Below are 13,283 nucleotides of genomic sequence, written 5' to 3' on the forward strand. Positions count from 1 at the left end.
CTACTTAATTGCAAAATAAGGAGAAGTAATCAACATATAACAAATTCGCGACATAAAAAAATCATAAAATAAATCCAACAGCTAAAATAAATACAAAACATAACATAATTATAAAAAAAAAGAGTTAAACAGGCCGGCCCGCCCCCGCCCCATGCTCGCCCCGTTTTTTCAACGAGTTAAGCGGGGGCGAACCAACTATAGGAAGCGAGTTGAAAACTTTGACTCAGCCCGCCAAAAATAGCGGGCTAAACGAGCCGGCCCGGCGGGTTGGACCCGTTTTGCCACCCCAATAGTTAACTAATGTTGGTGTCAGCAATACTAACTCTTTTGTTGGTGCCAGCGGCAATTAACTATCGTTGCAATTGATTTTGTGTTGCACTGACACTTTATGTGGTCAACAATAACTTCTTTTTTTATAAAAAACAACAACTTTTTGATTTTCATATTTAATACACATATAAACAAAAGATAATTTGATAATGAGAGAGACGGAGTGTACTAGTTTAACATCGTATTTTATTCTTGTAAAAAAAAAAAAAAATCTTATTTTATTTTTTGTAAGGCCAGGCCGAACCAAAGTGCAGTCCTTCCTTCGCACGTGTGGAACGGATAGAAGAAACGGATAAGAAAGTTTTTTGTTAAAATGCTGTAGTTAGTTTCCTCTTCTTCCTCTCTACGGTCTTCCTCCTTATGGCTTCCCAAGTATTTCTTCAGGTTTTATTTTTTTTTCTTTCCCTCTCATCTCATTATTATCCAATTCATTGTAACAAATACTTATGATGCATTTTCAATTTCAATTTCACTACTTAACTCAAAAACTTTCATTTTAACAGACACTATTTGCTCCTAATCAATGTCCTCCAACAAAGCTAGGTTTCTCTTCTGCTTGCTCCGCTTCCACCCTCGCTTCTCGTAACTTACCCTTCATTTCCAGGGCTTCTTCGACCTCAATTTCATGGCGCTGTAATCCTCCTCTCATTGCTAAACCTAGTTTTATTGTGAGAGCTGATTCCAATTCCGAGGCTGTTTCAAATGTTGATGAAAATCCTGAAGCTTCGGATAATGCTGATGAAGTTTCGGAAACTGAAGGAGAACAGGTTTTGGATTCTGCATCTGAGGTGGAGGAAGCCAAGCCGCCTAGACAAACTCGTGTTAAGCTTGGTGATGTTATGGGGGTAAGTTATTTCTTCCATGACTCTATACTGTTATTAATGATTAAGTTGAAATTTGAGTAATAAGTTTCTGAATGATATTAGCACTGACACTTCAGATCAAAGGCGTGTCCAACACACATGAGATTTCATTTTCTCAAATTACTACGATAGTTGTCGTGTCCGTCTGGTGTTCGTGTTTGTGTTAGTGCTTCTTAGATGATATTCAGTTCAATGATACAAAGTATAAGCTCCAATGTTAATATATAGACTACTACTAGTAAATGTTCATTAGGTAATTTAGAAATACAATTATGCTTATAATAGAAAATTTGGAGATTATATATATTTACTATCAATATTACTTACACATGAATAGGAGGCAAGCGGGCAACAAGCTGCGCCGCTAAACCTTTTTGGATGGCAAAACCAATCCTCGTAAACACAACATTCATGGACCTAGGAGACATAACATTGCTATGCATAACCCTTTGGATTCTATGTAGAAGGTCAACAGCCTCTGATGCTAGGAAGCCAAAAGTGTCAAAAGCAAATGGTATATTTAACAGTCCTCCTTACAGAGATGAATTGGTACCTATTATTCGAAGTTGTTTAAATCGCTTTCGAGAAGTCCTTTGTTAAATGAGAGCTCATACCATATTAGAATTTGGATTTTTGGCCAAATGCATCCAGACCTTATAAGCACTAAAAAGGCCATATTGATGAATAAACCCAACACATTAAATGTGTTGTAGCGCCGAAATGATGGCAAATGAAATGGCCTAAAGGTGGCTGCAATTAAGGCAGATCTTCCAACATATTTACCTTGGATCAAATTTCTATTTGAAGGTTACATGGCAAGTGTGAATGTGTTGATTATCGAGTTAAATTTTCATGTTCTGTATCTTCAACTAGACTAAGAAAATAAGTAGAAACCCAAAAGAAGAAAAAAAATGAGGGAGAAAGTAAAGATCAATGAACTCTGAAATGCATGGTATTGTTTGTGCAGATATTGCATAAGAGGGCAATTGCAGCTTCAGATGAAGTGAGGACCACTCCTGACCTAAGGACTGGAGATATTGTGGAAATCAGATTGGTATTGACATTGTTCTTTTTTTTTTTTTTTTTCTTTCTTTCAAATTAATATGTTGAAGAAGGGTCATAAGATGATATGATTTCTGTGGTCATTTATTTTTGTCCTACTTGCAGGAAGTTCCGGAGAACAAACGTAGGTTATCCATTTATAAAGGTATTGTCATATCAAGACAAAATGCTGGTATTCACACGACTATTCGCGTCCGAAGAATTATTGCCGGTACAGGGGTTGAGATAGTCTTCCCAATGTAAGTACCCTCACTCTTGCCTTTCTCCGCGATAATTTAATAGGGATTAGTGCTGTCATTTGCACCGGTGAATGTTTCTTTTGGATGCCTTGCTGTGCATCACCATGTATCTAATTGCTGTTGTGATTAGGATAGAAGAGGTTCAAACTGGAAGATGGGAATTTGGGACGAGTTCTTCATTTAACAGTTTTACTTGTGTTTAAGTGAATTGAAGTCCCTTTAGAGACATTGGATGACCAAATATATGAAAATGAAATAGAATAGTCGAATTATCATTTTCTATAATTGTAGATTACTTCCAAGCTGCTGCATTTTGTGTTATTGTCATGCCTATGCTAGTACTGGTACCATGGTTGCCTGTTAAAATCTGCAACTTTGCACCTTTCATTGTTAAGAAATTGGTTTAGGAGCACCGATCATATACCAATACAGCTGAAAATATCCTTGATCTTACAAATTGGACTCACTCACTCCATTGGAGAGTTGTAATCGTGCAACCCTTTCTGTTTGACTTTCCAACACTTTGGAAATGCCTTTTCAGTCCTAGTTGTTGTTTAATGATATCTCTTTCCTCTAAAAGAATGAGGTTGAGATTAATCTTGTTTCAATGTGTTGTAACATGTCTGTTAATGGCCAATAAACGTATGCAGTTCTTTGCATTATTTTTCTCTAAGGTCTCTTACGTTGCTTATATAGTAATAGTTTATGAAATATGATATTAAGGATCTGAATTTTTTTTATTCAAGCAAATTAGCCAAATGGATCACATTATTACGTTACCTATTGACACTAACATGATTCCCATTACCTTGCCTTATAAAATGAAGCGTTTATTGGATTTTTCTTCTGAAATAACGTATGTTATGATGCTTATGTTTCATGTCACAGTTACTCACCAAACATCAAAGAAATCAAAGTGGTAAAGCACCGAAAGGTCAGGCAGGCAAGACTGTACTATCTAAAAGACAAGCTTCCCAGATTCTCCACTTTCAAATGATAAGGTCACACGCTGTTCATCATGTTCTTATTCTCAAAGTAATCTGCTGATCTCGGAAATGTGATTTCACGCCCACAATTTGTTTATTTTGATTTCTTGTATTGTAGAATGTATCATTTTCTTCCCTTTAATATATTCTCTAAGAAATGGAAACAAGTCTACATTGCCCTTGATAATATTGAGAAATTTGAAGTGTTTATTCCGCATGCTTATTTCTGGTAGAAAGCCAAGCACTAATGAATACATTACTAGTACTAAATATCCTTGTCAGTTGTCACATTATGCAGTAGTAAAAAACAAGAAATCGCCATCCTTGTCAGTTGTCACATTATGCAGTAGTAAAAAACAAGAAATCGCCGTCTGTGGGGATCGAACCCACGACCACGTGGTTAAAAGCCACGCGCTCTACCACTGAGCTAAGACGGCTTGATGTTTAATTTTTTCCTATTATTTTAATTTTTCAAGTGTTGTGCCTGATCAAAATACGTATGTATGGACCTGAATGTTCCAAATAAAATACTGGGCAGCCACCGTCTTCAATCTTTTGGAGGACCTGATCTGTAGTAGTATTATTTAGAAGTCAGTGATGAATCTGCCCCTGTTACCATCATTCTACCTTTTTTAATACTTTGTTTGGCTTTCATGCTGTCTTTATTAAAAGCATCAGAGAATTACTTCTTTTTTCTTTCAATCAAAGAATTACTTTTATTTTGATCATTATGACAAAAGTCTGGACTCTTCCCTTGCTTTTAGGATCTTGATTTTAGGAACACACTTTTGTTGATGATTGCATATTTTCGTATTTGGACACAATCTTCAAAAGCTGTACTTTTGTTTTAATGAAAAATATTAATAGAAGTTAGTTTGTTAGATTAATTTTTACTCTTTCGTATGGGTTTGAACTTAGACCATCCACAATGCAGCACCCCATTTGGGTGCTTAAATGGGTCCCGACTGTACACGTCATTCGTTTTATAATTAATACGTAATAAGCATCCAATCTCTCCAACCCAGCACCTCAAAATAATTATTAATTGGGTCCCAGCAATAACTCTATATCATTACATTTTAACAATAATTTTTATACTCATTCATAATTATATAATTTTAAAATATTGAAATAATTTAATTATAAATTATTAAAAAAAAAACAAATTTAAAGAAGGAAAAAAATAAAGTAATTAAGTACAGATTTTTTTTAAGGAGTAATTGAATACAAGAAATGTCAACTAAAATAAAGTAATTGAATACAAGCAAATTCAAATTCAACTATTTTTTTTTTAGGAATCAAATTCAACTATTATTTACAACTATTATATAATTATTTTTTAATATCAAAATAATACAATAATTAAATATATAAAAAAATAGAATTAATTGTACATGTGGGGGCCCATGAGTAATAGGAGGAGAGGGTGCCTATACAAGCACCCACCTTCATAAGCACCATATTCATTGGTGTCACAAAGGGGGTGCTTATTTACAATGATGCTTAACAGGGGAAGGACTCCCCATTGTAGATGGTCTTAGAACCTCTAACTCATTTTCCTTTAACTCAAATCAGATTAGCTATTCAACCCTCCCAACATTGTGCTTGCTTTGATTGAAAACGGATCTTCTTATGTGTGTGATTTCTAATGATTCATCAAGAGAACGAATGATCTAGATAAATTGAATTCAATTTCCAGATGTGAGAAACCATGCTCTTTTATGTTTTGTATTTGTTTTAATTAATAAATAATATTTTTATAAACATGTTGTCAGAAAATATTATGAATGTGGTAACATCTCGTAACTCTTAACTTTTTAAAACAAAATAAGATGGGTCCGAGCAAATATCTCTTTCTGGCATAAAAATGGATGTCTTTCCTTTTATGATATCTTTCTTTTTATCCACGTTCCTCCTTCTCTTCTCTCTATACACTCAACTCCAGGTACCATGTCTTCCCCTCATCTATGGTGTATCGAAAATTTACATCAACATTCAATCATATTTCAACATATAAATAATGAACACGTATTAACAATGTTGAGAATTTTTATATTTTCAATCTATCACAATTTTTTTATATCACTAAAATATTTAACTTTAATCACATTTTAAATATTAGATAAAAAGTAATTTATTAACAGTTAAAAAATTTAACACCAACACTAGATTAAAATTAATCTTATAAATGATGTAAAATTTTAGAAAATGATATCAAAATAGAATATAATTAACCATTTGTATGATAAAAATTTATATCATAATTACAATTCGCTTGTAACATAAAAATATTAGAGCATGTAAGGTAAATTATTATGGTAAATAAAAGCTGATATCATCTTTATGTATTGATGATGATAAAATAAAATCGTTGTCAATGACATACATATTTGTAGTTTATGGACAGGATAGAATTTAAAATGAATCTTGTTTGTAACTTTAATTAATAAAGAGGTGTAGAAAGCAATATCTATGTTTGTTTTTTATGACGAAGAAAAGAAGGCAAATATGTGAAATCAAAATTCTAAATATAGGTTAAAGGACAGGTGTGGAAAGCAATAGTGGGATGTGACAAGTGAGAGGTTTTGTTTGGCATATAACTGAGAGAGTGTGGGCCCCAAGCCAAGCCAACACAACACAACACAAACACACACGTACTGGTACAGAAGAGCAGAGTAAGAACAGTCGTGTCTTTGAAGGACACAGACCCACCCAGACATTCATTCAGTGATGACTCCGTTTGATTCAGAGTTAAGACCGGAAGCGATCTAAGTGCCTAAAAAATCGCGTTATTTTTGTTAAGGAACAACAACAACAACAACAACCAAGTCTATTGGTACTTCCATGTTCCTCGTTCAACCACACATTCACATTCCCCTTCTCTTCTTCATTTCTCACTCGCCCCCACCCTACATCACCCTTCTTTTAATTAATTAATTAATTAATTAATTAATAACCCTTCTTTTTCGCCGCTATGTTATGTTGATTCTTCTCTCTCATTAATTCTAATTCTAATTCATTTGTCATTCAACAACATCAAACAACACCTAATTAATTATCATTCTCTTCTTCTTCTTCGTCATGACTGCAACTCCCTTAATCACTATTAGTCCCGACGAGCTCAGGTTTCATTGTATGTTATATTCATTCTTTTTCTTTATTACCTCGTTTTGTTATGATCTCTTCATGTAATTAAGATTTACTTTTTTTTATTGGATCAGTTAATTATTCTATTTGCCTGTAAATGATTACAAATTGTGTAGCTAGAAATTGTCATCTTAGTGCATGGCATGGTTGGATTCGCGGGAATTACAATGAGATACCGTGGTTTTACTAAAGCTACATAGAATGTTATGTTACCATTGTTTTTTTATTTAAATAAAAGGTGCCTTCATAACTGGTTTGTTCTATAGATATTGATGATGATTCCATTATAAGAAGGATCTATCATTAGAATATTTCGTTTATAAATAAATGTGAAATCCTTCATTTTCTTTGTTTTTCATAATAATTTTGCATTCTTAGTTTGTAAATATTCTCAATTTCATGTTACCAGTTGAGCTGGAAAAGCAAACATTTTGTGATCTTAAAGTCCTCAATAACACAGAGAACTATGTTGCTTTCAAGGTAATCAATTACCTGCTTTACATTCCACCACTTACTTCTTGTTGCTACAATGTGTTTTTCTCTAGATTGTTCTTTGCTGATTCTTTTGTTACATTATTATACTTGCTGTTGCTAGGTCAAAACCACTTCACCAAAGAAGTACTTTGTACGACCAAACACTGGGGTTATTCATCCTTGGGACTCATGTATCATCAGAGGTGATGCTTTTTCCCATTGCATAGTCATTTATAAGTTTAGTTCTTTAATTAAGTTTTTTTTTTTTCTTGCTTTTTTGGATTTAGAGGCACATACACGGACACATCAGTGACATCACTACACTCACTACACTGACACGTCGAAAATAAAATATTTGAATGTAACCAGACACTTTATACATCTACTTGGCCCTGAGCAAGAGGGACCCATGGGTCTATCACCGAGTATCCTAACCCATAATCTGAATAAGGCCATTATCCTGACCCAGGGTCCGAATTAACCAAGTCTTAGAAGTATCATCAATCACGTGCATTTACTCGGTTAAGACCTAAAGGAACACGGTGAGGATTGAGGAGGAGCATGGCAACGGTCCTCTGAATTAAATGGGCGTGTTGAGACCACGATGGAGCTATCAACCCGATCCCCAATCTCTATATATACCTAACCCGAGGCAATCCCTAAACCAACCACATTTCACCTAAATACTAAACAACCAGGGTCTTGGTCACTGTGCATTGCCAGCAAGACCTACCGACACGTGTCGAACATTAGACATGCCTTCAATGTGAAGTGTCGGTGTTGCATAGTTTAGACTTTGGACAACACATTGGAGACTCAAAATGTAGAAACTATTCAATGAAAAGAAGAAGCACTTCACATCTTGAAACTCCAGAGACATACTTTATTCTTCAAATAAATAAGGTGATTTGATGACGAGTAATATTATTTTGTATTCCTTAACCTCTTCCCAAGAAGCTCTTGTTAATAAAACTTTTTTCCTTTAGGCTTGAAATTGAAACACTTTTACTAGGTCTTTAAAGTTTTGTGAAAGATTGAACTGCTTAAAGGAGATATGCATGTGATCACATTACTAAATGCCCATACAGTGGACTAAGCCTGTAAATACTGACACTATAGTTTCAACCAATCATAGGTTATAGAATATAATTATTTTCTTCCCCATATCACTAAGAACTAGCAAAAAAAGTGATCATATATCTGATCATGTGATATAGTATTTTCCAAAGTATTTTTCCATGTGATCTTATTTTTGGTTAAACAATATTAGACTTGCTGAAACCAATAATATGTATGCTATTATTTTATGAACTGGGAGTTCTTTCGCATTTTGCAGTATTAGCATCTGTCTTATTGTCCAATTTTTGTATTTGTACAGTCACCCTTCAAGCCCAACGCGAATACCCTCCGGATATGCAATGTAAAGACAAGTTTCTCTTGCAGAGTACGATAGTGGGTCCAAATACTGATGTTGATGATCTTCCGGCAAATACTGTAAGATATTCAACACTGTCCTTTACACTTTATCAGTTATATAAGCTGAAAAGAAAAGGTTGATCATGAATACTGCTATTTGGCTTGCAGTTTAATAAGGATAGTGGTAATTCAATAGAAGATTTGAAACTAAGAGTCGCATATATCACTCCCTCTTCACCCGAAGGAAGCTCTGAAGATGATGGCGCAAAGAACTCTGCACAAAAACTCGATACTTCTTCTGTGAGTGTCTTTTCTTCCTCCATCCTTTGTGCGATTCAGTTTGAAGTTTCATTTTCATTATTCATTTCAAATTTGGTTAGTTTGTGTATTTGGAAATAATGCCACATGCATATGTAAATGCTACAAAACATGTTGTGATTGATAATTAAAAATTGAATAAACATTGAAGTTTCTGCTATAGGACCTTTAGGATGGAAGATATAAATCCATGCCTCCATAAAATTTCCCCCTTCCAGAGTAAATTTAGTATCTGGTCATACACAGTTCCTCTGCTTTCTTGTCATTTTTTTTTTCTTTTAATTCTATACATGTGTTTTCCCTAATTTTAAATGGCAAAAATCCTCAAGCAGACTATGCACTCTTCATAAGGGTTCAGGTCTTAGCTTTTGTTTAGTCAAATTACTTTGTGAAAGCTTCACATCAGAGTTTACTCCTTTCTGAACTGTTTTTGCATTATGTATTTTGTTCAAGGGCAAAAAAGTTATACTGGCTGATTTTAAGTATATACATATACTCATCTAGGTGCTAGGAAATGAGTAGTGGTTTCTTGAGTTCTATGTTTGAGTGACTATCTCTAAAATATTACTAAATAGCTCAAGGTTTTTGGTTCATTGTCAATCATTTCCTAGATTATATCATAATGCCAGACACATCTTGGTAATCCTGCCCAACTCGGTTTTCTCCTACTTTGGCAGCTGATGCCATATCTTGAGTTAGGCTTACGATTTAGCTCAGTTGTTCTTCCTTTTCTGTTTTATTTTCATCTTTTTCTGATTGATCAAAAAACAATAGCATATATTTCACGATCATGAGACTTAGTTAAACATCCAGCTATGTAGTTTAGCTTAGCCAATCATGCTGAAATTGAATTTCTTTTCCTTGAAGAATCAGGCTGTACAGCTCCTGAAGGAAGAAATAGAGGCTGCTGCCAGACAAACGCGACAGCTTCAACAGGAACTGGTAATTATGCTACATGCTTCCACCATAACTCAGTTATCATAAGATTTTGGTTAAGGTTTTATTTTATTTTTTGATTCATTTCCTTTATGTCAATATACTGTAATACTAGCGAAGATCTTTGTAGAGGGACTTAATTCTCTGATTCTGATTGATGGTGATACTGGTTGAAATAAAATAAAATAAAATAAAATGCATTCATGGTTAATTCAAGTCACCCATATTCCCTGTACTAAAATTGGCCATGAAATGAATTAGAGCTAAAAGTGATTCGCTGGACTGGAAAATCAACAACATCTAAAATTTTAACTGTTTGAATAATTTAATTTCTTTCTTTTTTCTTATTTGATACAGCATTTGAATCTATATTAGCTGCGTGATGCATCGTGCATATATATTTATTGTTGAGACTTTAGAGCTATTACAAACTAATACCACTAATCCATTTGTTCTCTTGATGGTGTAGGACATGCTGAGAAGGCGTAGAAACCAGAGAGGCGATCCTGGCTTTTCCCTCAGCTTCGCCTTTTTTGTTGGTCTCCTTGGATTTTTGCTTGGCTTTCTATTGAAATTTTTATTCTCTTCACCATCTACAGAATAATTGACAGTGTTTAAAACCTTTGCATGCATGCAGACTTTCAGAGTTGTTCACTGTAAAAGTGTAAAGTTCTATATTCTTTTAAATGAGATATTTTTCGGTTTCCCTCTTACCTTGCGGTATACACTGCTTGCTTAATAGTTACCACAAAACAGAGAAAATGGGAAAGCTTAACGATCACTTCTGAAGAGATTGTTGCATTATTATTGTCAGAACTCGAGATAAATTTATTTGCACTTTTTAAATTGCTCAAGTTTCTCCATGTCCATTCTTATGATCAGATTCAACATTTTGTCAGATTTGATAAAACTCTGTTTATCATATTTCCTGTTAATTTTCTGTTCTTAATTTGTGAAGTAGATAAAAATAAAATCAGACCACTTCAATGATTAAGTACTTGTTACCTGTTGGATGTTTTCTGTGGAGTGATATTAATGCACAAAAATCAATCTTTTTATTTATACGAGCTGAAACTTACACACAACTGCTAGGTCTCTATTCAAACCCGGGTGAATATATACAACCTAACAATATCGGTATGTTGGTTGAGTTAGGCCTCACACGGGTTAAGTAGGTCTTTAAGAAAAGGAAATTACTTTTATTTGAATCATCAATTTTATGTTACATGTTATAAACATCACATCAAAAGTTATGTAGAGTAATAAAAATGTGAGTTGAGTCTTGCAGTATCCATCAGGAGCTACACTCTCAACCAAGGTTTGAATCTAAGTTGGAACATGTACTCGTACCTACTCCCTCTTAGTTCAACTGATTGAACATTTTGATTTGGTACGGTTTTTATGAGATCCTAAATAAAAACCAATTATGCACATAACAATACATTTTATTTAATTATATCAAAAATATACATTATTAAATTTGTTTTCTATTGTACCCTTTTCAAGTTTTGTGAGTGTCTCCAAATGAATTATATTTGAGGTTGTGACCACACAAGTGTTCTTTCCTTAAAACGAAAAACTAAAAATCATGCAAGACATATTTGTAGAAACATTTTACGAACTCCTATTAGACTTTGTGATCGAGGTGTGGAGTGTTCCCCTGTTTGCACTTCTTGTTAAGATTTTGGAGAGGATTTTTGCACGTGTTTTTTTAATGCAGCATCAGTCTATTGTTTGGCGAGTGTGGCATTTGGGATCAATTGTAGATTTTTTTGACAACGCCTGCAGTAACAGTGCAACATTTGTGCACCGATTTTATCCGATATGTGTCTGGTGATACGACGGCTATGTTGGCTGTAATGTTGTGGAGCATTTGCAACAACGTAATAAGCGCGTTTGAGAGAGTATTGAGTAGTCTTACAATCAGGTAGCTTCTCGTCGGTAGGCAATTTTAATTATTTGGTAGCTTGCGCAGCAAGCAACCAGCAACGGAAATGCATATTAGATATTTCTGGACAGTTTGTGGGCTCTTACTAGTAGTTGGCAAAAACCTTCCACTACTACTTTCAAATGTAATGTTGTCGCTTTTTTTATTTTGCTCATAATCGAACCGATATTGACATGTGTATTCGAGATGATATCGGTAGTTAGGCATTTGTCAGGACAGAATAATTCTCTCCAACTTGTTAGTGGATGAAGGCGAGGCTTGTGGTCTCTTATCTGCAATTAAACCTTGCAGTTGACAAAATAGTGACAAGAAGACCACACAATAAACAGAATAGCACAAGAATTAGCCTCTTAAAAAAACAGCACAAAAATTGATATGTTTCCCAACATACAAAATATGAGGGACACCAATATAACCATTATATTATTCAGTTCGGGTGTTCACTCTGTCACTTCAACACAATTAGTGATGTGCCATCTGAACACCCGAACTGAATAATGAACATGATTTTGAAGTTTTTACATTTAAAAACTTTGCACTAATTGGTCATAAAAAAAAATGTGGGCACAAAGTAAAATATAATGGACAAAACTTATAAGTTGAATACAATGGTAGCCACGTGATTTGGTTGGGTGCATACTCATCATCCAATCAATCTAATCTCATATCATATTTTTGTCTAAAAATAAAAACTTTTCATTGATAACAATAATTTTTTGAATTTCAAAAAATTGAATATACTACCTCTAATAAATTTTGAATATACTTTTCACCACTTTCCAACACAACATTACTATATTAGTTTCCTTAACCGACGTCTCATGACACTTGTTACATTTTCAAAAAAATTGTACTTATCACTCATTTCCTTCGTCCCAAATTCTAAATTGGAAAAAATTGTCCCAAATTATAAGTTGGTTTACAATTTGAATGAAGCATTAATGTTACTTTTTCTATTATACTCTTAATATTTATTACTTTGTCTATTTTCAATTCTTTAATTTATCTTTCTTATATTAATTATTAAAAATATTTTTGTAAAGCAACTCATAATTCCCTAGTCCATACAAAATTTATTATATTACTTAATACGCGTGAAATGACCAAAATATCATATAACTTGAGAAAAGGGAGTATCATTTTTCCTTGGCTTAAAAAAAACTTATTATAATTTTTAAAGCACATTTTTAACCCAGCATGTCATATTTGTGGGAAGAAGAAAAAAAACGAGTATTTTTATTTTCCTTCAAAAAATGACGAATCTTGATTTGTGAATATTTAATGTCAAAATTCAACTTATAACAAAGTCAAAACTCTACTCCTTATTAAAGAAAGTAACTAAATTGCTTGCCATGTCATATCGATCGTGATTTGTTTTGACTTGTAGGTTCGTAAGTGAGAAAATCTTGTGTGGATCAAGATCAAGAATTTTGGTTTGGTCACACACAAAGAGAGAGGAGAGAGAGAGAACATGTAGAAGAGAGAAGAGAAGAGAGAGAAGGAGAAAAACTTGTGTGTGTGACCAAACCAAAATTCTTGGTCATGGTCCACACAAGTGTTTCTC

The 13,283-nt window shown here is 33.8% G+C and overlaps 3 protein-coding genes and 1 non-coding gene across 5 annotated transcripts in view; 3 read left to right on the top strand and 1 right to left on the bottom strand.

Moving 5' to 3' along the window:
* The window catches only part of LOC146919488 (bax inhibitor 1-like), a 47,420-nt gene that overhangs the window by 31,602 nt on the left and 2,535 nt on the right, over positions 1-13,283 (top strand). The window lies entirely within an intron of this gene.
* LOC146919495 (large ribosomal subunit protein bL19c-like) lies at positions 641-3,697 on the top strand. The gene is made up of 5 exons (XM_085712927.1): positions 641-714; positions 834-1,175; positions 2,161-2,247; positions 2,361-2,494; positions 3,383-3,697. The coding sequence occupies exons 1-5, from the start codon at positions 691-693 to the stop codon at positions 3,489-3,491; spliced, it is 696 nt and encodes a 231-aa protein (XP_085569053.1). The 5' UTR covers positions 641-690; the 3' UTR covers positions 3,492-3,697.
* On the bottom strand, positions 3,846-3,917 carry TRNAK-UUU (transfer RNA lysine (anticodon UUU)). The gene has a single exon. It is a non-coding gene; the product is annotated as a tRNA-Lys (tRNA).
* On the top strand, positions 6,017-10,625 carry LOC146919497 (Plant VAMP (vesicle-associated membrane protein) family protein). Of its 2 annotated transcripts, none has more exons than XM_085712928.1 (7): positions 6,017-6,613; positions 7,037-7,107; positions 7,223-7,304; positions 8,480-8,595; positions 8,686-8,817; positions 9,703-9,777; positions 10,241-10,625. In XM_085712928.1, exons 1-7 carry the CDS (start codon positions 6,562-6,564, stop codon positions 10,373-10,375), a joined length of 663 nt encoding a protein of 220 aa, XP_085569054.1. In that variant the 5' UTR covers positions 6,017-6,561; the 3' UTR covers positions 10,376-10,625. The 2 variants fall into 2 exon arrangements, with proteins under 2 accessions (XP_085569054.1, XP_085569055.1); XM_085712929.1 differs by having other exon boundaries at positions 6,105-6,613; positions 9,709-9,777.

Source organism: Medicago sativa, chromosome 5, assembly GCF_051527215.1.
Source record: "Medicago sativa cultivar Bolivia chromosome 5, Bolivia_mono, whole genome shotgun sequence".
Taxonomy (NCBI): Eukaryota; Viridiplantae; Streptophyta; class Magnoliopsida; order Fabales; family Fabaceae; genus Medicago; species Medicago sativa.